The sequence below is a fragment of the Pongo abelii genome, chromosome 1, assembly GCF_028885655.2.
Source record: "Pongo abelii isolate AG06213 chromosome 1, NHGRI_mPonAbe1-v2.0_pri, whole genome shotgun sequence".
Taxonomy (NCBI): Eukaryota; Metazoa; Chordata; class Mammalia; order Primates; family Hominidae; genus Pongo; species Pongo abelii.
This window is the reverse complement of record NC_071985.2, coordinates 13413656-13437055: the sequence shown is the minus strand read 5'-3', so window position 1 is coordinate 13437055 and position 23400 is coordinate 13413656. Positions and strand designations below refer to the sequence as shown.

The following is a 23400-nucleotide window of genomic DNA, read 5'->3' as shown; positions in this document are numbered from 1 at the left end:
AGATCCCTGAGGAATCGCCACACTGACTTCCACAATGGTTGAACTAGTTTACAGTCCCACCAGCGGTGTAAAAGTGTTCCTATTTCTCTACATCCTCTCCAGCACCTGTTGTTTCCTGACTTTTTAATGATTGCCATTCTAACTGGTGTGAGATGGTATCTCATTGTGGTTTTGATTTGCATTTCTCTGGTGGCCAGTGATGGTGAGCATTTTTTCATGTGTTTTTTGGCTGCATAAATGTCTTCTTTTGAGAAGTGTCTGTTCATGTCCTTCGCCCACTTTTTGATGGGGTTGTTTTTTTCTTGTAAATCTGTTTGAGTTCATTGTAGATTCTGGATATTAGCCCTTTGTCAGATGAATAGGTTGCAAAAATTTTCTCCCATTTTGTAGGTTGCCTGTTCACTCTGATGGTAGTTTCTTTTGCTGTGCAGAAGCTCTTGAGTTTAATTAGATCCCATTTGTCAATTTTGGCTTTTGTTGCCATTGTTTTTGGTGTTTTAGACATGAAGTCCTTGCCCATGCCTATGTCCTGAATGGTAATGCCTAGGTTTTCTTCTAGGGTTTTTATGGTTTTGGGTCTAACGTTTAAGTCTTTAATCCATCTTGAATTGATTTTTGTATAAGGTGTAAGGAAGGGATCCAGTTTCAGCTTTCTACATATGGCTAGCCAGTTTTCCCAGCACCATTTTTTAAATAGGGAATCCTTTCCCCATTGCTTGTTTTTCTCAGGTTTGTCAAAGATCAGATAGTTGTAGATATGTGGCATTATTTCTGAGGGCTCTGTTCTGTTCCATTGATCTATATCTCTGTTTTGGTACCAGTACCATGCTGTTTTGGTTACTGTAGCCTTGTAGCATAGTTTGAAGTCAGGTAGTGTGATGCCTCCAGCTTTGTTCTTTTGGCTTAGGATTGACTTGGCGATGCGGGCTCTTTTTTGGTTCCATATGAACTTTGAAGTAGTTTTTTCCAATTCTGTGAAGAAAGTCATTGGTAGCTTGATGGGGATGGCATTGAATCTGTAAATTACCTTGGGCAGTATGGCCATTTTCATGATATTGATTCTTCCTACCCATGAGCATGGACTGTTCTTCCATTTGTTTGTATCCTCTTTTATTTCCTTGAGCAGTGGTTTGTAGTTCTCCTTGAAGAGGTCCTTCACATCCCTTGTAAGTTGGATTCCTAGGTATTTTATTCTCTTTGAAGCAATTGTGAATGGGAGTTCACTCATGATTTGGCTCTCTGTTTGTCTGTTGTTGGTGTATAAGAATGCTTGTGATTTTTGTACACTGATTTTATATCCTGAGACTTTGCTGAAGTTGCTTATCAGCTTAAGGACATTTTGGGCTGAGACAATGGGGTTTTCTAGATATACAACCATGTAATCTGCAAACAGGGACAATTTGACTTCCTCTTTTCCTAATTGAATACCCTTTATTTCCTTCTCCTGCCTAATTGCCCTGGCCAGAACTTCCAACACTATGTTGAATAGGAGTGGTGAGAGAGGGCATCCCCGTCTTGAGCCAGTTTTCAAAGGGAATGCTTCCAGTTTTTGCCCATTCAGTATGATATTGGCTGTGGGTTTGTCATAGATAGCTCTTATTATTTTGAGATACGTCCCATCAATACCTAATTTATTGAGAGTTTTTAGCATGAAGTGTTGTTGAATTTTGTAAAAGGCCTTTTCTGCATCTATTGAGATAATCATGTGGTTTTTGTCTTTGGTTCTGTTTATATGCTGGATTACATTTACTGATTTGCATATATTGAACCAGCCTTTGCAGCCCTCTATTTCAAACCAAGATCTTATCTTCCAAGTTTTATCTCCCAAGGTCCTTTGTACACACAATAGTCACAGAACCCAGGGGAATGAGGTGTTCCCTCATGATATCCAAGTGGGACGTTCCCAATGTGCCATATTAGACAATATATGCCATGAACAGATCCATTCCCTGCTATTTCTAGACCACCCAATCAAGAGAAATCAGCCAATAACATACCACTCTTATTTAATACTTTTTTTTTTTTTTTTTTGAGATGGAGTCTCGCTCTGCCACCCAGCTGGAGTGCAGTGGCGCGATCTCGCCTCACTGCAAGCTCTGCCTCCCGGGTTCACACCATTCTCCTGCCTCAGCCTCCCGAGTAGCTGGGATTACAGGCGCCTGCCACCATGCCCAGCTAATCTTTTCGTAATTTTAGTAGAAATGGGGTTTCACCGTGTTAGCCAGGATGGTCTCAATCTCCTGACCTCGTGATCTGCCAGCCTCATTCTCCCAAAGTGCTGGGATTACAGGCGTGAGCCACCGTGCCCAGCCAATACTTACATTTTTATGTCTTCCTTTCTACAGGGAAAATAACTGTGTTACACCTTTATAAAATTCCCCATAGAAACAACAAACAGTAAAGTAACTTTCATTGAGGTAATTTTTCCATTCAAGAAACATATTTCAAGTACCAACAAGGTGCCAGGCACTGGCCTTTTCATAACTATTGTTTAGACTGGGTTTTAAACGAATTGCCTATCCTAGCCATTCAGAAGTAGAAGTGGTGGGATGGGAGGAAATGGGCAAGTCAGTCACAGGGGAAAGGGCTGAGACCACAAACCAGACTGATGTCTAGGAAGCTGCACGGGCACATGGGCACCAGATGGCTAGGGTTCAAGGACTTCTGGATGACATGATAAGGAACTTGGACTCTATCCAGAATGTGATGGAAAGCTAATAGGTATTTATCTTCTTTTCTTTTTTTTTCTTTTTTTTTTTTTTTTTGAGACAGGGTTTCACTCTGTTACCCAAGCTGGAGTTCAGTGGCACAATCATGGCTCACTGCAACCTCCACTGCCCAGGCTCACGTGATCTTCCCGCCCCAGCCTCCCAAGTAGCTGGACTACAGGCACATGCCACCACACCTGGTTGATTTTTGTATTTTTTTGTAGAGATGGGGTTTTGCCATGTTGCCTAGGCTGGCCTTGAACTCCTGGGCTCAAGCAATCTGTCTGCCTTGGCCTCCCAAAGTGCTAGGATTACAGGGGTGAACCACCACATCCAGCCTAATAGGTATTTTTGATATTACATTAAATGTGTATCTTGACATGCTAATTAAATTTGATTTTCCATGCATAAGCAGGAATATACGTGTATGGACTATTTAAGTCTTTTATTTCTTCTATCAGAATTTTATAATTATTTCTAATATATGTGTATATACACATATATGAAAGTTTCTACATTAGTACTACAAATAGGATCTTTCTCTTTCCTTTTCTAGCTGTATAGCTGCAGCTAAAAACAAACAACTTTGTTGAATAGTTTTCTGGATGAGTTCTTGGATTTTTCTGTACACATTACTTTAAAAAATAGTATTTTTATTTCTCCATCTTTCCCACATTTAGCTTTCATATTCCACTTTACCACTACATGTATTTAAAACATAATATCACATGCAAATAGTAATAAAGAATTATGCTTATATTGGTCCCACGTAGAACTTCTTATTAAAAATATTATTGGCATCTGAGCATGGTGGCTCACGCCTACAATCCCAGCACTTTGGGAGGCCAAGGAGGGTGGTTGCTTGAGCTCAGGAGCTCGAAAACAGTCTGGGCAACACGGTGAAACCCCATCTGCACAAAAAATACAAAAATTAGCTGGGCATAGTGATGCATGCCTGTAATCCCAGCTGTTTGGGAGGCTGAGGTGGGAGGATTGCTTGAGCCTGGGAGGCAGAGGTTGCAGAGAGCTGCGATCATGCCAATGCAATCCAGCCTGCATGACAGAGTCTTTTTTTCTGAGCCCCTGTCTCAAAAAAGAAAAAAAAATTGGTTCTTCTAATCTTTGTATACGAAAGAAATCCTCTATTCTAAGCTTAATTTGTTTTTAGACCTTTTATCAAATGTTTTTGATGAGTCAGGATAGTTATGTTATATGTACTGTTTTTCCCAGTGATAAACATTATGCTAACAGTTTTTCTCGAATTAGACCAGGAATTGCAACCTTTTTATGTAAAGAACCAGATAGTAAATATTTCAGACTTGGTGAGTCATATATGGTCTCTGTTGCATATTCTTCTGTTTGACAACCCTTTAAAAATGCAAAAACTATTCTTAGCTTGTACATTGTACAAAAACAAGTCAATGGCAACAGGATTGGCCTGTAGGCCGTAGTTTGCTCAGCCAGCTCCCATTCTGCCCCACCTCCCCTGCAGCCAAAGAGTGGTTATTAAACGGCCATAATACTCTTTAAGACTCCAGAAAGACTCAGGGGGTGCGTAGTAGACCCTATCACCCAGAAAAAAGTACTACTAGGAATCTTTAGGGGATTGTTTTGCACAAAGCAGAGAGGGCTGTCTCAAAGACTATTATAGATGTGGCTTTTGAGGCACAGAGAGAACCCCACTAAGATTCACAGGAAACTCACAACATTTTAAAGAAAGTTGGTTATTAAAAAATACTAACAGCTTGGCCTAAAAGGGATAGGATAGAGACAGTTCAAAACGAAAAACGGCCTCTGGGCCCCTACTCTTCAACAGGCAGGAAGCAAGGTGAGAAAGCTGTATATTATGGGCTATCTGTTATAGAAAAGAGAAGACACCTCATAGGGTGGAACCAAGAGTCCTGGAGAAACATGGATTAGGGAACCACTCCCACAGAAGAAAAGTATATTCCCAGACCCTAGAACAGGGGCCATGACAACATGTACTGACTGGATTTCAGGACTGCTACGGCCGAGAGAAGGCTATGTCCCTCTCCTGTCCCTCTTCTTACTACAATTAACTTACTCCTATCTCATTGTTGTATATAGGGCATATGACAAGCAGATGACCTGTCTAATTCACAAGTTTCTCAATCAAGAAGAGCTGCAACAAAATTACTATATGTGAAAGCCTCATGTGTATCCAGAACTGAGGCATACCATGAGATCATCAATTCAAGCCTGAGGTCATGATGGAATAATATACTTCAAGAGGCACAGAGGGGAGTGAGCGTAGGAGGAATAATAATAATTTTGGTCAGAGAAGAGACCATAGTAGGTTAAACACAGCCACAAATTAATTGCAGTTCCCCCTATCAAGTGATAGAGTCTGTTTCCCCATCCCTTAAATCTGAGCTGAACTTGTGACTAGCTTTGACCAATAGAATGTGATCAACATGTTGTTATGTGACTTCTTGCAGCTTCTGCACCCTCTTGGAATGTTTCCACTATCATGTAAAGAAGCTGAGTCTAGCCTACTGAAAGATGAGAAGCCATGTGGATGTCATGTTGGCAGTCTGGCCAACAGCCCCACCCAATAGCCCTCAGTTAATCTGCTAACTGACTGCAAACTCAGATGTAAGACCAGCTGATACCTCAGGAGCCAAAGTGGCTATTCCAGCTGAGCCATGCCAGAACTGCCAACTCAAAAGAATCACGAGCAAATAAATCATTGTTTTATGCCACTAAGTTTTGGAACATGGTCTGTTACACCACAATCAACTGATATATTCATTGCTTCAATCAGTCTGGGTGGATAATTGGTGGATTAATTAAAAGGGGAATAATTCAATGAATTATCTACTCTCTATGGATAGCACCACTGTCGAGTGGTTAAGATTTCCACTGCGATCACACTCTCACTACTCCAAGAAGTAGGAATGCCAACATCCCCTACATCCTCTCATTCCTGTCAGACCAATCATACATAGATAGAACTAGGTTTCTGTGTGAATAGAAACTGCAGAACTAGATATAGTAAATTAATGCTCATTTATTATTACCTTTACTACATTTAAAAGTTTTCATTATTCTCCTATTGAAACAACTCTTGCCAATTTTACCATTAACTCACTTGTCAAATCTGAAGAATAATTCTCATTGCCTATTCCCTTGCTTTAAAATTTCCCCAATGTTTTCAGAATAAAATTAAGACTTCTTCACATGGTATACAAGGCTTGCCATGTCATGGCCTCTGCCCTTCAGGTTTCCCCACTAGCCAATCCCCGTTTTACCAAAAGCAAAGCAAAGTTCAGTCTTCGCTGTAACTTCACTAAACTACTTGTAGTTCATTGAATGTGCTGCGTTTTCTCTAGCCCCTGTGTTTTTTCATGTGCAATTCCTCTGGTCTGGTGTTTCCTGCCTCTTTACATTGCCAATTCCTACTTAGGGATGTCAATATCTAAGAAGCAGTTCCTGATGACCCCTCTCCACTACATTCACCAAATACTTTTTACACTGTTTTGTCATATTTATCTATCTCTTCAAAAGAGAAGAGCTCCTGGTAAAGACAGTCGCTGTCCTTTCATCTCCGCATCTAGCAGAGGTGCTGGGCCATAGTAGGTACTTAATGGTCTGCTGAGTAAAGCAGTGAATAAACTGTAGCCACACTTCTAAAGGTCTGATATTTTTCTATTTATTTTATATATCACTACAGGTAGGCCATTTCAGCAGTACTATACATTAAAGTGATAATACTACAAAAGTGTAGGAAGAATAAAGTACTCTCCTACATAGAAAATAGCCAAAGATTTTTAAAAACCTATTATAATGTTTGAATTACATTTTGTTCATAAATGTACAACCCCCTTTGGTAAAACTTCACATTTTACTCAGCAACATAAGTAACAACTTTATAAAACATCCACAGAGTGCAATAGGTATGGAAATTATTTATCATTGAAATTTTAAAAAGTAGTATTTATAACACATGGTCATGTATACTAGTCCAATTTTGATATATATGTTGGCAATAGGGCACAGAAGAAACCAGAAGCCATTATTTTCAAATATCACACAGAGACAATTTTTATATTGGAAGAATCCCTTAAGTCATCCAGCTGAATGTCCTTATGTTACTGATGAGGATACTGTGCTCTGGAGCAATTAAGTGACTAACTAAAGTCACTCATCTAGTTGATACGGGTGCCGAGATTAAAAGCAAAGATAGGCTGGGCATGGTGGTATGGTAGAAATATTCAACTTTGTCATCTTTAACCATTAAAAAGAATGTTTTTGATATTTAAAAAAAGTATTTTTCCCTAAGAATAAGTGGATTAAAATTTCCGTGCATAATAAATTATGAACAAAATGGAATTTACTCCAGGAATGCAAACATTTAAAAACTACCGCCGGGCGCAGTGGCTCACGCCTGTAATCCCAGCACTTTGGGTGGCTGAGGCGGGTGGATCACGAGGTCAGGACTTCAAGACCAGCCTGGCCAAGATGGTGAAACCCCGTCTCTACTAAAACTACAAAAATTAGCCAGGTGCAGTGGCAGGCGCCTATAATCCCAGCTACTTGGAAGGCTGAGGCAGGAGAATCACTTAAACCTGGATAGCAGAGGTGGCAGTGAGCCAAGGTCGCACCACTGCACTCCAGCCTGGGCGACAAAGTTGAGACTCTGTCTCAAAAAAAAAAAAAAAAAACCACCACAACAACAAAAACTATCAAGATAACTCACCTACATTACAGAATAAAAAAGAAAAATCATATGATAGTTTCAACAGATGCAGAAAAGGCATTTGACAAAATTCAACATCCATTCAGTATAAAAACTCTCAACAAATTGGGAATGGAAGAAAATTCCCTCATTCTGATAAAAGGTGTCTAAGAAAAACTGAGAGTTCATATCACATTTAATGGTGAAATACCTCATGCTTCTCCTTAGGTCAGACACTAAACCAGGATGTCCACTTTCACTACTTCCATCTGCCTTTGTACTAGAAGCCAGTGCAAAAGTCAGGAAAGCAAAATAAAAGGCATACAAATTGGGAAAAAAGTAAAATTGTCCTTCACAGATGACATCATTATTTACATACAAAATCCTAGGGAATCTACAGAAAAGTTTCAAAATCTAATGAATGAATTTAGCAAAGGCACAGGACACAAGATCAACATACGAAAAGCAATTGTATTTCTATGAGCAACAAACAGGAAAATAAAAAAATTTAAATACCATTTATAATAGCATCAAAAAGGAATAAAATATTTAGAATAAATTTAACCAAACAACAGGCAGGACCTCTACAATGAAAACCACTCAATAGTGCAGAGAAACAAACTAAAGAAGACATAGAGTTTGATATCATGTTCATGCATTGGAAAACTCAACATTGTTAAGTGTCAATTCTCTGTAAACTGATTTATAGATTCAATGCCATCTCAACTGAAATCCTAGTGTGCATTTTGTAGAAATAACAAGTTGATTCTAAAATTTATATGAAAATATGAAGGATCTAGAATGGCCAAACTTTCTTTAAAAACAAGAACAAAATTAGACAACTTACAAAATCTAATTTCCAAACTTATTTTTATAAAAGCTACAGTAATCTAGACAGGGTACTGACAAAAGACTACATGAAAGATCAGTGGAACATAATGCAGTCTAGAAAGACCCATAAATACAGACAAAGAAAAAGTGCTCAACATCATTAATTGCCAGAAAAATGCAAATTAAACCTACAATGAGATACTACTTCATATTCACTTAGAATGACTAACACTAAAAAGACTGGCAATATCAAATATTAGAGAGGATACAGGACTGGAATTCTCATACACTGCTGTTAAGAATGAAACATGGTACAACTACTTTGCAAAACAGTTGGGCAGTTTCTTACAAAATTAAACAAACATTACCCTTTGCCCACAAATTGTATGCCTACATATTCACCCAGGAGAAATGAAAACATATCCAAGGACTTTTATAGGAATGTTCAAAGCAGCTTTATTCATTATAGCCAAATGCATACAGCTCAAAAGATTAAACAGCAGGTGAATGGTTAAATAAATTACAGTATACCCTTACAACGAAATACTAATCAGAAATTAAAAAGTAGTGAACTACTGAATTATGCAACAACATGGATGAATTTCAGAGACATGAGAGTACATACTACATGATTCCAAAGCTACATTTAGATGCTAAAAGTCACAACAGTGGTGGTCTTGCAGTGAGTGAAGGGGAGGGACTGACTGAAAAAAAGGCATGACAAAACTTTCTAAGATAGCGGGAATATTCTAAACAATGATCTGAGTGGTGATGACACAGGTGTAAATATTTGGATTTTGTTTTGTTTTTTAAGACAGGGTTTCAATTCACTCTGTCACCCACGCCAGAGTGCAGTGGCACGACCATGGCTCACTGCAGCCTTGATCCCCCCAGGTTCAAGCAATCCTCTCACCTCAGCCTCCTGAGTAGCTGGGACTATAGGCACACACCACCACACCTGGCTAATTTTTGTATTTTTTTGTAGAGATGGGGTTTGCCATGTTGCCCAGGCTGGTCTCGAACTCCAGGCCTCAAGTAATCCACCTACCTCGGCCTCCCAAAGGATTGGGACTATTGATGTGAGGTGTATTTGTCACTATTCATCTAACTATATACACATTATCTGTGCATTTACTGTATACAAATTATACCTCAATAAAAAGTCTATTTAGTTCTTTATATTAAATGTCTATTAATAAGCTGGGCACAGTGGCTCACACCTGTAATCCTAGGACTTTGGGAGGCCACGGCGGGCAGATCACTTGGGGCCAGGAGTTTGAGACCAGCCTGGCCAACATGCCAAAACCCTGTTTCTACTAAAAATATTTTAAAAAATTAGCCCGGGCGTGGTGGCGCATGTCTGTAATCACAGCTACTTAGGTGGCTGAGACATGACAACCTCTAGAATCCTGGAGGCTGAGGTTACAGTGAGCCATGATTGTGCCACTGCACTCCAGCCTGGGTGAAAAAGTGAGACTCTGTCTCAAAAATAAATAAATAAATATTAATAAAGCAAAAGGACTACAGTTGGTGGGAAAGGGCTTAAATCACCCCAGAGTACTCAAGAAGTACTCCTATTCATGAGAAGCACAGATAGAAAAACTAAATTTCCTCCTAAAACATACAACTATGTGTCTAGTGTTATGATTTCATCTTAAATGATAAAATCTCATTCAATTAATTCCCCTTAAAAACTCAAAAATTCATTCTCCATTTCCTAATTGAAAGAACTAAATGTTGATAAAGGCCTATGTTTTAAATGGCTATTTATTTTCACTCCAAACGCACATCTACTGTTCCTACTATTATTGCTACAGATATTCCAAAAAGTGACTAGGTGGAAAGAAGGGATTAAAAAATACCACCACAGGAAAAAAATATTTAACTTATGACCCAAATAATTTTAGTCATTTAATACCTTAAAATATATCTTATGACTTACAAGAGAAAGTATTCTCTTTACCATATACGCAAAGAAAATACCGTATTTGGAATCCAATAGACTTGGATCCAGAATACATAAAGAACTGCTACAACTGATGATAAATAACCCGACCTTAAAAATGGCACAAAACTTTTAAACAGACGTTCATAAAAGAAGATATACAAATGGCCAATAAGCAAATGAAAAAATGCTCAACATCATTAGTTGTTAGAGGAATGTGAACTAAAACTACAATAAGATACTACTTCATATTCTTTTAGAATGGCTAACACTACAGACTAGCAAAATATTCCCAAAAGAAAAATTATTGCTGCTGTTATGACATGAATTATTTCAGTCATTTAGTAATACATTAAAAGACATTTCATGACATAAAAGAGAAAGCATAAAATGTGGAGAGATAGAAAGTAGATTAGTGTTTGCTTAGGGGTAGGGGAATGGAAGGGATAGGGGAACGATAGCTAAAGGGTATGGAGTTTCTTTTGGAGGTGATGAAAATATTCCAAAATTAACTGTGGTGACAGATGCACTTATTTTATGTGTACAGATGCACCTACTGAATTGTACACATAAAATGGGTGAATTTTAAGATATGTGAATTATCTCAATAATGTTATTTTTAATAATGTGTTATTAAGATTTTGATTGGGATTAAATTGGGATCTACAGATTTGGAGAAAACATGTATGTTTACAATATTGATTTTTTCAATACATGAACATTATATAATGCTCCAATTATTTGGGTCTTCTTTAGTTTCTCTCAATAATGTTTTATAGAATTCCATGCAGAAGTACTGTACATATTTTATTAGAGTCATTCCTCGACATTTACTATTACTGATGCTATTTATATGGTATATTTTTAAAAAGACAAAGCATTGAATTTTTTTATTGTGGGGAAGAAGAAGAACAGAGCATGGTGTACATATTAAATAATCAAAATTTCAAAATAAATCACTACACATGGTCTAACATGATTTTTTCTGATTTTAAATTTTATTTACAGAAAAGTCATACAAATATATAAAAATAAAATTATATTTAATCACTCATTTAACAAATCACACTCATGAAAAAGAATAAAAATACATAAACTTGGCTGGGTGCAGTGGCTCACACCTGTAATCCCAGCCTTTGGGAGGCCAACGGGGGTAGACTGCTTGAGGTCAGGAGTTTAAGACCAGCTGGCCAACACGGTGAAACCCCATCTCTACTGAGAATACAAAAATTCGCTGGGTGTGGTGGTGCACACTTGTAGTCCCAGCTACTTAGGTGGCTGAGACACGAGAATCACTTGAACCCGGAGGTGGAGGTTGCAGTGAGCCGAGATCGCACCACTGCACTCCAGCCTGGGCGACAGAGCGAGACTCTGTGTCTCTAAAAAAAAACCATAAACCTACAAATGTCCTGAAAAATTCCATGACAAGTAAATGCTTCCTAATTTGTATTTGCTATGTTCCTTAGCTTACAGTGAAAACAGAGGTACTGTTTTAGTCTCCATATTTCCTCAATATATGTACTTATTAGTAAAATGCTTTCATAGCAAAGAAATTTTATTTAATGATGGCCAATTTTACATCTAAAGCTGGTAACATTCAAAGTGTTAAAAAAAATCCATCATATTGGTGTTACAAACACTTTATTATTTTTTCAACTAACTATATTAATTAGTTCCCTGAAAGCAGATTGTAGAGTTTTACATTCACAAAATAATTATTCATTTTCTACTAAAATGAAATAAAGATATAAATCACATTTGGCCTTAAAATTAATTTATGTGAGTACTTAATGTTTCTGGATCTGTTTTCTCATCTGTAAAAGTAGGTTAGATTAAAACATCTAGTCTCAACTAGTTTTAAAACTGTTAATTTTATAATAAGAAAACAGCAAAACCATATGGTCATGCCATACTTTAAGCCAAAAACGTTTGAAAAATTAGATGTATACAAGCTAAAGGACTCAGTAATTATTAGTTCACATAAAAAGACTCTGCTTTCACTCCAGAACTAGCAGCCTCCAAAAATTTTTCAAAAACATACTTGATATTTATTGAAAATGAAAATTCATCATGTTTCTGACATAAGATACAGGGATATAAGATTATGTCATATTTCTACTAAGAACCATAGTTATCTCACTGATATTATGATAAAAAGCATAGTATATATGAAACCATTTAGTTCTTAGGCAATTCATAATTCTAAGATATTTCAGATGTTTTGAAAGTATTCAAATAATATGGTTATAAATAGGTCCACCTTTTTTTTAGTGGAATAACGTGAAAGACTGGACTTTATCTCAAGGAGGCTTCAGAAACTATGTAACCCAAAACCATATAGCTATGGTTAACTATCATATATTGATGAAAATAAGTATTTGATATAAAAATGTTACCTGATCAATTATAGAATTTAGCTTGGTAAGTAACAGAAATCCTCGGCCATGGACAAGGTACTGTCCAAGGGTTGCCATGTGCGTCTCCTCCTCTTCTTCCTCCCTGGCCTCCACCCTCTGGACCACTGCATTGCAAAGCCGGTTGACGTCGGTCAGAAATTCACGTGCCAATGAGTTACTGTCGGTGCTCATGACCGAGCTATAAAATAAGTATTACAAAAAAAAAAGATTAGGAAAACAAATACAAATTTACTTTTAAAACTATGTGTTTTCGTTGTTTGTTTCTAACTGAAGATTGGCTTAAAATTACTAGGAATTGGTACTTAACCCTATAATATTTTCAGGCATAGTTCTGACCTAGTCAGTTGCTTCTTAAATAATTCCTTCCATGGCAGAAATGAGTCCCAGGTTTGAAATATCTGAGCATAGCTGAGAATGGGTAAGTAACAGCACCTGGACGGAAGACATTTTCTCTTTTTAAGAGAGAAGACTTTCTTTCTTAAATACAATAAAAATAAACCCATTACTTATAAATGTTCTTGCTTTACATATTTTATAATAAATTGGTATTTTAAAAATATAACTCATTTTTCACTTGATAGAGCCCACAATCACTGACCCATCCTCTTCAAACACCAAAGTTCAGTTAATAAAAAGGATTTCCAATCAGGTGAATAAAAACTGAATAATTCTAACAGCTAAAGTTATGCCACTTCACTTCTTATGACATATTTAAATCAAATAAAGGGTAATGTGACATTTTAAGATTAAGGGAAATAAGGTACAGCAAACAGAATGGGGGAACATAAATACAGAGAAAAATGTACAAATTTCCAGAAGGGAAAAACCATGAACAACAAAATCCCCAAGGAGTTTCAAAATAGTTTCATCTCTGGGCTAAAAGTAATTTTGAGGTATCCAGTAACCTTTAAATGATGTTTAACGTAGAGATGTTAAGTTAAATAAGACATGTATTGCCTCACCTCCCTTCACCCGCTTCAGGGGGAAGCCCTCCCCACAGTCCCTGCTGAGAGGGCAGCGCACATATGACTATGCCTCTTGCCAAGAGACACAGTCAGGCTCTGGGCCCCAGTTTAGCTACAATCCATGCTCATCACAAGATGTGACTTGTATAGTGTGGGTTGCAAAGAGGAACTGGACTAATCAGGTTTTCTTTCTCTCTTGGGAATTTAAACTAAAGGGATATAGTTGATGTGCTGAAAGGTCACACAGAGATGGGGCTGTGGTAGTCATTCTGAGGTAGCTGAGGGTCAGAAGAAGCCAACTAGGTAAAAATGAACCAACGGGATACAAAGAGAAGTAGATAAACATGAAAGGGAAATACCAGAGAAATTCCTAATACTACCTTAGTTCCTGTTCATTCTGGGACCTCATAGTTTAATTCTTTGATTCCCATCAGAATTCTATGTATTACATTAACTCTCTTTTAGCATAACAAACATCAATATTTTTAATATTTTTGAATATTAGAAAGGCAGAAAAATATAAAGTACATCTCTCATTCTAAAATGCGGCAATAACCTCTATTATATATTAATATTGGTTCTTTATATGCTTTCAGAAAGTAAAATTATTCAATAAATCCAATAACCTAATTTATATTCAGTTCATATTTATCCAACTTTATTTCATTGAATCTGTTAATAATTTTAGGATACATAATTACTTAGTACACCACTAAAAAATAATTAAACTATGACACAATGCTTCTTATCACATAAAATTTCCCCACAATATCACCTTCTGGGCCATCAAGACCATTCATGACACAGCACTTAAGAGTACTGCACTATTGTTTCTGGGATTTTCCTTCAAAGCTACTAATGTCATTCTATAAATTTATATGCTGGTGCTTTCTTGATCTTACCAGATGGTATCAGCAGAAAGTTTCAGAAAACAACCAGGAAAACATTTAAAACTCAACAGGTATAGTACCAGCAATGCACAGACATCTGCTGAAGCACCGACAATGCGAAAGTCTATGATCAAGTGCACTCATGTGCAGGCCAGGTCAACTACTTCACAAGTGCTTATAAGACACCATCCATTGCAAGATACACTGCAACTTTAGAAACATTAAAAATGTGAAAAACTGAAAAATTATGGGAATAACTAAGTCTATCTTCTAGAAATTAAGATAATGGAAATCAATATAAATTTTTAGATATAAAAGTTAATGCCATATCAGTAAAAGGCATTATAATCTCAACAGAAATGTATGTTTTTTCCTGATTTAAAAATGTACCTAAAATATATACATGTTTATATGAATAGGTTAGTGTATATACATGATCTATTACTTGCTTTTATTTCATTTAGATACATTGAAAAACATTTCACATGAGCTCTCACTCTTTAATAGCTGTATGGCATACTGCTACAGGTAAATATTACATATATTACATTATATTACAGTTTACTATGTAGCCAATCTCTTATTTTTAATAGATTGTTTCTAGCTTTTTATTATCATAAACAAAGCTACAATTAACACCCTTATACTACTTGCACCTTTATCTTATTATTGCCTTGAAGTAGAAATTGCTGTTATTTCATAAGGTAGGTTTTACATATTTCTTGTTAGGTTTACTCCAAGGCGCTTTATATTTTTGCCATTATTATGAATGGGATTTTGTTTTCCATTATATATTCTAGGATTTAAAACTGGTATATAGTAGGCACATAGGAAGTGGATTTCTTTTGATATAATAATCATATATCTAAACTTCTGAGCTTTTTTATTATTTTGTTTTGAATTTCCCAGATATAATACTCTATAATCTACAAATAACAAAAATTCTGAATTATCTTATCTAATATTCATACAATTTCCATTATTCTATCTAATTGTATTAGTTTTCACTAACAGAACAACATCAGTTGTGGTGATGGGGACACTTTTGCTTTGTACATTAGGAAGTATTCACCTCTTCCTAACAGAAATATTGAATTTAATTGAATGACTTTCAGTCATTTTTAATGTCAACTGAAGAGATGATTGCACGGTGTTTTCTTTAAATTTTTTCTAATATTTAAAGTACCCCGAAACAAAGAATATATAACATGAGGTTATAGCCAACAACCCGATATAAATAGTATACTGTATATATCCTTTTGTAACTTTGCTTTTTCCTCTTAATGTTATGTTCATTCCATTAAACCATCATGCAATATACCATTGTATGAATAAACCACAAACTATACATCCATCTCTACTAAGAAAAGTTTAGCTGTTTTAACTTTGGGGTTTAACGAATGTCAAATAATTATGTAGTTTCAAGCCTTCAAAATCATGTTGATGGTTAATATTTATTACATTATATACTTACCAGTCTTTCACCACTGCTGTAACATTTAGAGTCTATATCATTTGGGCTCATAAACTAGATGAAACAAATATTCTTAGAACAAAGCTTCACCTACAAAAAAAAGACAAACATATTAATCACAATAGTAAACCACAAATAATTTTAACAAACTTGTGACATAATCAGTGGCCAGTCTTCATACATGATGTATGAAACCACCAATGAAATTTTTAAATCTTAGGAGCACACTAAAAAAATGCCTACTTCAAGAATTCCTCTTGAGAGGGAATCTTGGAACACAGTGATCTGAAAAAGCAACTCAATAATAGCTCTCTACATTTACTCTTCCAGTTCTTAACTTAAAACCTCCAGGTAAATCACAAGTTAACTGCAAAGGAGAATTAGACCAGTCTTCTTAACACTAGAATCTAGGAGGCAGTGGAATATCTAAATACTATCAAGACAAAAAGGTTTTCAACTCAAAGTTCCTAGGTACAGCCATTACTTTCCTGTTAGGATGAAAGGTATTTGAGGATACATAAGAACTTGGACAATAGTGAAACCAAACATCAATGTATTAATCATCATCAAATTTCATATCTTTATTGAAGTTTTTAAATGAATTAATCTTTTGTGTAGAATATAACGAAGGTTATTTCTAGAAGACTAAAGGATAAATTTCTATTTCTGGGATAGCAACAGGATATTTCTCTTTAGTTACCTGCTCTCCCCTTCTCTACAGTGCTTACCAGGAAGACGCATGAAGAATGTTTCCTTATCATAGTTACGCGGCAAACATGAAGATATTTTGAATTACAAGTTTTAAAATCAGATTGATTTTTTAAATTATTTTTATTTAAAAAAAAATGAGATGGGGTCTCACTGTGTTGCCCAGGCTAGTCTTGGACTCCTGAGCTCAAGTGATCTGCCCACCTCGGCCTCCCAAAGTACTGGGATTACAGGCGTGAGCCGCTGTACCTGGCTCAGGAGTGATCTTTAATTACTTCAAAATGCTCAAATCTGGAAAACTGTCTTAAGTTTCTTTCAGCTTGCCAACCAGTTCTTGTACCACACATTATTCTAGGCACTTGAAGATAAACCAGGCAGAAAACAGCTGTGTTAGACAATGCAGGGCTTTGTGTGAATTAGGAAAAAACATCCCTTCCTGATGGGTGCAGCTCCACAGCAGGGCACACAGCTATCAAAGCACAGGGTATATTTCAGTCTCACCCCCTCATTCCTCTGGCAGAGCATCAGAAAGCAGTATATCAATGGCTCAACCAAGTGGAACAGCCCTGGAATAGTCCTAACACACCTTCCATACCTGTTCCTGCTGCCTCCTGAGCTAATCAATATCATGCAAAATTTTTTTTTTTTTTTTTTTTTGAGAGGCGTTTCACTCTTTTGCCCAGGCTTGAGTGCAGTGGCATGATCTCGGGTCACTGCAACCTCCACCGCCTGGGTTCAAGTGATTTTCCTGCCTCAGCCTCCCGAGTAGCTGGGATTACAGGCGCCCACCATTATGCCCAGCTAATTTTTGTATTTTTAATAGATGGGGGGGGTTTCGCCACATTGGCCAGGCTGGTCTCGAACTCCTGACTTCAGGTGATCCACCCGCCTCAGCCTCCCAAAGTGCTAGGATTACAAATGTGAGCCACCGTGCCCAGCCCATGCAGATATTTTTAACTTTAAAATTATGGAAGGGGAAAAAATAAAATAAAATTATGGAAGGGAAATTCTGGGTCAAACTGTGAGCCTAAAGATGGTATTATAGTAGTTGCTCTGACTACTACCGCCCTCCAGCTTGGACCACCACAAGGTAGAGCCATCTATCTTGCAATGCTAAGATGATTCCAGCTAACTCAGCGTGGCCATAAGAAGTGAAAGCTGGCAGCTGGTCAGCTAGATCTGTCTGTTTCTCTTATCGAGGGACATTTTCTAGGCCAAGCTGAGGGATTTCTCTAATGCTCTTAAACTGGCATGGCTTCTTTATCTCTGTATTTTACAAAGCCTCACTTGAATATCTATGCAGTTTCATTTTATCCAAGATCATAATTCTAACCACCAGCACAGTCACATGTGTCCTCCCTGAGTCTGCCAGCACTCTTTATACACACCTGTATTCTAATTTTTATCATCCTGTATCATTCTAGGTGTCCAGAACGTCTGGAAGTATAGATACATCTTTAATAATGATGCCCTTAGCCCATTATATATTTGCCTCTGTTTCCAAACTACATAGACACACCCTGTAGTTACTTATCTATGACTGTTTTACCCTCTAGGTCACAAGTTACTTAAGGCCAGGGACCCTGTCTTATTACTTTTTGCCTTTTATAGCTATAATGCCCAATTTTAAATCTAACTTTATTACTATAATTTCAATTTCTAATACAACAATTGTTATAATGTCATAACAAAGAAAACTTGCCCCAATGATAGTCTTAGAATTTTTATATCCTTAGCATTTACCATAAATGAAAAACATAGTAACAAATGCCTATAATCATATAAATGACCGTCTCAGAAAAATAATGTTTCACTTTTTCTCATGTAGCGACTGGTAAAATGTAAAATATGAACAAGCAAAAACAAAACATACATACACAAACACTGATTTAATGTATTAGCTACATCTCATTTTATGTCATCAGAAATTTCATCAATATGTCATTTAATTCAACAAATGTTATTGAACATTTACTGTATGTAAGCTATAATTTATGCACTGAGTTTAGAGCAGAATCAAAATCCTTACCATCATATATTATAGTGAGGTAGAGACAGATGAAAAGCAAACATACACTATAATGTCAGGTCATGTTAATTCGATGAAAAAGTAAAACAAAGTAAGGGTACAGAGTGATAGGAATGCTGTTTCAGATAGGATGGACAAGGAAGGTCTGAAGCAGTAATATTTGAGCAAAAACTTGAATGGAATAAGTAAATGGACTGTGTGGGTATCTGGGAAATGTGTGTTCCAAGCCACTGAGATAAATGTATGCTGGATGCACTGGATATTGAGTGCAAGAGGAAAAGAGGTAAAAAATAATTGCAAAGAAAAAGTGAAAAAAGTCAACCCATTCTTCCTTCTCAGGAACTAAAGTAAGCATGGAAAGAGGAAATAGAAGTGTTCCCCTGAAACCATTTCTCCCCAAGAATGGAAGTCCCTCCCAATGCCCACCCAAAAAAGACTATAAGGTTTTTTAGCCTGTGTGAAGAACAGTACTGTTTACTGATAGGTAAGACTGACATAAGAACAGTTGGGAGGGAAAATAACATTCAGTTTTAGCTATGTTAGGTGTAACAGGTTTCTTAGAAATTAAGTAATCAAGTAGGCAGCTGAAGATCAAAACAGGCAGGGAAGCTGGAACTAGTGAATCAATTTGGGAATCATCAGGATATCATCAATAAATTTTTAAAGCCACGGGACTAGACAGATGAAATAACCCAGAGCAGTGCTGTTCACCAGAGCTTTCTGAGATGATGAGCCTGTTCTATAATTTCTGCCACACAATATAGCAGACAAAAGCCACATGTGGCTAGGGGCTACTATAATGAACAGTGGGGACCTAGAGAAGGAGTGTAAGGGAGCAGAGAAGAGGTTTTACGACTGAGCCCTGGGCTTAGCATGGCTGAGTCAAGGGAGAGGGTAAGTATCCAACACAGGAGACGGAGAAGGAACAGCAAGTGAGGCAGAAGAAAAATCAGGCGAGTGGTATCTCCCAGAAACCAGGTGAAGAAAGCCTGAAACACAAAAGAGTAACCAATGGTATCAAAAATTCCGAAAGAAAGCTGGGGGGTGAAGTGGCTCAAGCCTGTAATCAGAGCACTTTGGGAGGGTGAGGTAGGCTAATCACTTGAGGCCAGGAGTTCAAGACCAGCCTGGGCAATATGGCGAAATCCCATCTCTACTAAAAATATAAAAATTAGCCGGCATGGTGGTGCACACCTGTAATCCTAGCTACTTGGGAGGATGAGGTATGAGAACTGCTTGAACCTGAAAGGCAGAGGTTGCAGTGAGCTGAGATTGAGCCACCGCATACCAGCCTGGGTAAGAGTGAGACTCTGTTTCAAAAAAAAAAAGAGAATTCTGAGAAGTTAAGTAAGATGGAGACTGGGAATTGACCGCTGGATTTAGCAACATGGAAGTTACTGACAATCTTTTCAAAGAGTGGTCTTGGTGGGGTGGAAAAGAGTGGTGAGGAAATGAAGGCAAGCAATTTAGACAGCTCTTTTGAGAAGTTCTGCCACAAAGCATGCAAGGAAATGGGTGGTGGCTTGAGGGGGACATGAGATAAGTGAGGTTAAAAAAAAAGCTGATTAATATTATAGCTTGTTTCTAAGCTGAAACATAGTATGTTTCTCTGACACAGAAAGGAAAATAGATGAAAAACTAGAATGAGAAGAGATAATTCTAGGAACAATGAGTAGGCAAAACGAAGAGGGCCAACGTACAAGTGGAAGGAACAGTGGCAGTTCATCTAATTGAATAAGAAGAATGTCAGAGAATATGAGTATAGATGTAGGAAGATTAGTATATTTGGCAATAGGAGGACCAAGAAGTTTTTTCAGGAGCTTCTATTTTCTTGGTGCAATAAACAGCAAGATTGCCAGCTGAGAGTGAGAAGTGGGAAGGAGGTGTTAACCTGATGAGTGTAACAAGGTCAAAAAAACAGCAGCCCATAAGAGACTTCCTGCCAGGCTGCCAATGAGTAACTAAACCAAGATTGAGTTCCATTGTTCAATAACTATACCTATACTATAATCCAATTCTCCTTCATGTTCCCAAGTATAGAATGGTAGACTGTCAAATACTCTATGGGAACCTAGATATATGACAGCTGCAGCATTCTCCTAATCTGTAAATGTAGAATCTATAGGTAGAAACTGGGTTATCTGGAGTGAATTCTTAGAGAGCCCACATAGCCTTTATTGCTTATCTTTTCTTTAAGTATAATATTTGAAAATCTTTGAAAATCATCTCTAGAGTCTTTTGTGGAAGTAACATCAAGTTTACAAAAATCTATGGAATCTACATTCTTTTTAATTTTAGAACATTCCTTCTCCACAGGCTTCTACAAGTTTTCACATTTCACCATAATTAATCAAAGATTATTAGTTCAGCAATGACACTAACAAATGTTCTCAGAATCTGACCGTGAGATGTGAATTCATTTTAGAGCATCCAGAGTTCTGATACAATCTCCTCCCCAATCTTGGGCTTCAATTTTCTCCTCTTATTTTTCTCACTTCTACCCTTATTAGTCTGTGTGTAGATCATTCTCCATGTCAGAGAAGAGAAGAAAGCTAAGAAATTTCATTTGTTCTCTGTATCTGATTATTGGGTCCATTTGTTGGTAAGAATCTATTATTTATTTGTCATATTCATTCTCTCTCTCTCTCTCCCTACTGCCCCACCCCCCACCCCCGCACCCTTTCTTTCTTTTTGTAGAGACAGGGTCTCACCATGTTGTCCAGGCTGGTCTCGAACTCCTGGGCTCAAGTGAACCTCCCGTCTTGGCTTCCCAAAATGTTGGGATTACAGGCGTAAGCCACTGCACTTGGCCTCATTTTCGTTCTCTACATATAAAATGTAAAAGGTCAGCCCAACCTTTTTCAAAATCTTAGCTCATTATTCTACCAGGACTGTGTTCCTATTCTATAGGTTTTATATGTATGTGTGTGTGTGTGTGTGTGTATGTATATAAATAAAAATAATAATTATTTTTTTTTGAGATAGAATCTCGCTCTGTCGCCCAGGCTGGAGTGCAGTGGCATGATCTCGGCTCACTGCAACTTCTGCCTCCCAGGCTGAAGTTGGCCAGGCTGATCTCAAACTCCTGACCTCAGGCGACCCACCCACCTCCACCCTCCCAAAGTGCTGGGATTATAGGCGTGATCTACTGCACCCATTTGGTTTCATAACCTTCTTTCTTTCTTGTGCACATTATTTAAAAATCAGTTCATGCCAGGCACGGTGGCTCATACATGTAATCTCAGCACTTTGGGAGGCCAAGGTGGGTGGATCACCTGAGATTAGGAGTTCGAGACCAGCCTGGCCAACACGGAGAACCCCCCCCCATCTCTACTAAAAATACAAAAATCAGCCGTGTGTGGTGGCACACACCTATAGTTCCAGCAACTTGGGAGGCTAAGGCAGGAGAATCGCTTGAACCTGGGAGAGAAGGTTGCAGTGAACTGAGATTACGCCACTGCACACCAGCCTGGGCGACAGAGCGAGACTCTGTCTCAAAAAATGAAATAAAATGAAATAAAATAAAATAAAAAATAAATAAATAAAATAAATCCTCAGTTCATGTGGCCACTTTCCCTCTCCCTTTCCATCACATATTATTTCCAATTGTTTAGTAGAGATACTGCCTATTATCACCTTACAACCACTTTCCCTTCAAGAGACTATCTCTGGCATCTTACCTACCTTTTCTTTGAATTTTAGGAACTCTGTACTCCACTTCTCTACATTCCGGCTTTGTTCCATATTCCTCTTCCTGCTTATTAGTCTGCCAGCTATCATTTACAAAACAACCACTTTGTATCAGACACTAAGAACATAAAGTAATTCCAGTCTCTGCCCTCAAGAAGATTACATTATGGTGGCAAAGGCAAATCAATATATAGGGTACTATGTACTGCTAAGGGGCACTTAACCCAATTTGAGTGGCCAGGGAAGCTTCATGAAGAATAAATTGAAGTTGTACAGGTAAAGGGAGAAAAGAAGGGAAGAAAAGCATTAGAGATGGAAACAGCAGCTCAAGTTAAGTCACTGAGGAAATTACAGTAAGTTTGGTATCACAACTACAAAATGAGAAACAGGAAAAGTGAGGATGGAGGGAGTGGCTGGCAAAGACCAGATGGTGAAAGGCTTTGTACACTATGCTAAGAACCTTGGGCTTTAATCTATTGGCTAGTGAGTCTTATCAGAATCACCTATAGAGTTTGTCTAGGCCCCATCATCGGAGAACCTAATCTGCTAAACCCACAGCAAGACCTAAACATCGGTATTTTTAAAAAGCTTCATAGGTGATTCTAATGAACAGTCAGGGCTGAGACTCACTGCTACAGGTGACAGGAAGCCCATGAATTATTCTGAACATGTGAGTGGCGTGGTCAATCTTGAACACATAGGTCATTCTAGTGGCAATGTGGAAGACACATTTTATGGAGAAAACTCTAGCTGCATGAAAACCAATTTGGAGACTGGCGTAATACTCCAAGCAAATGGTAAGGAGTTTTTTTTCTAAAGCAACAGTAGAAGAATATAATTTTATTAAATATCCAAGAGTTAAAATGAGCACAATTTTGGTGATTAATTGGATGGAGAAGTGAGTGGTAAGGGAGGGATCAGGACAACTCTCTGAATACTGGCTTGGTTAACTGGATAAATGGTACTGCCACCTGCGAAGAACACACAAGAAGAACTGAGGCATGTGTGCAGAGTCTGCTGTCAGGGCAAAACCACTCCACACCA

The 23400-nt window shown here is 37.5% G+C and overlaps 1 protein-coding gene across 1 annotated transcript in view; it reads right to left on the bottom strand.

Annotated features, from left to right (window-relative positions):
- The window catches only part of LYST (lysosomal trafficking regulator), a 213573-nt gene that overhangs the window by 164667 nt on the left and 25506 nt on the right, over positions 1-23400 (bottom strand). The window contains exons 2-3 of the mRNA XM_024252983.2: positions 15930-16019; positions 12580-12778 (exon numbers count right to left, since the gene is read on the bottom strand). Coding sequence (XP_024108751.2) covers positions 12580-12771 — 192 coding nt within the window. The 5' untranslated portion in view covers positions 12772-12778; positions 15930-16019. The remainder of the gene's footprint in view (positions 1-12579; positions 12779-15929; positions 16020-23400) is intronic.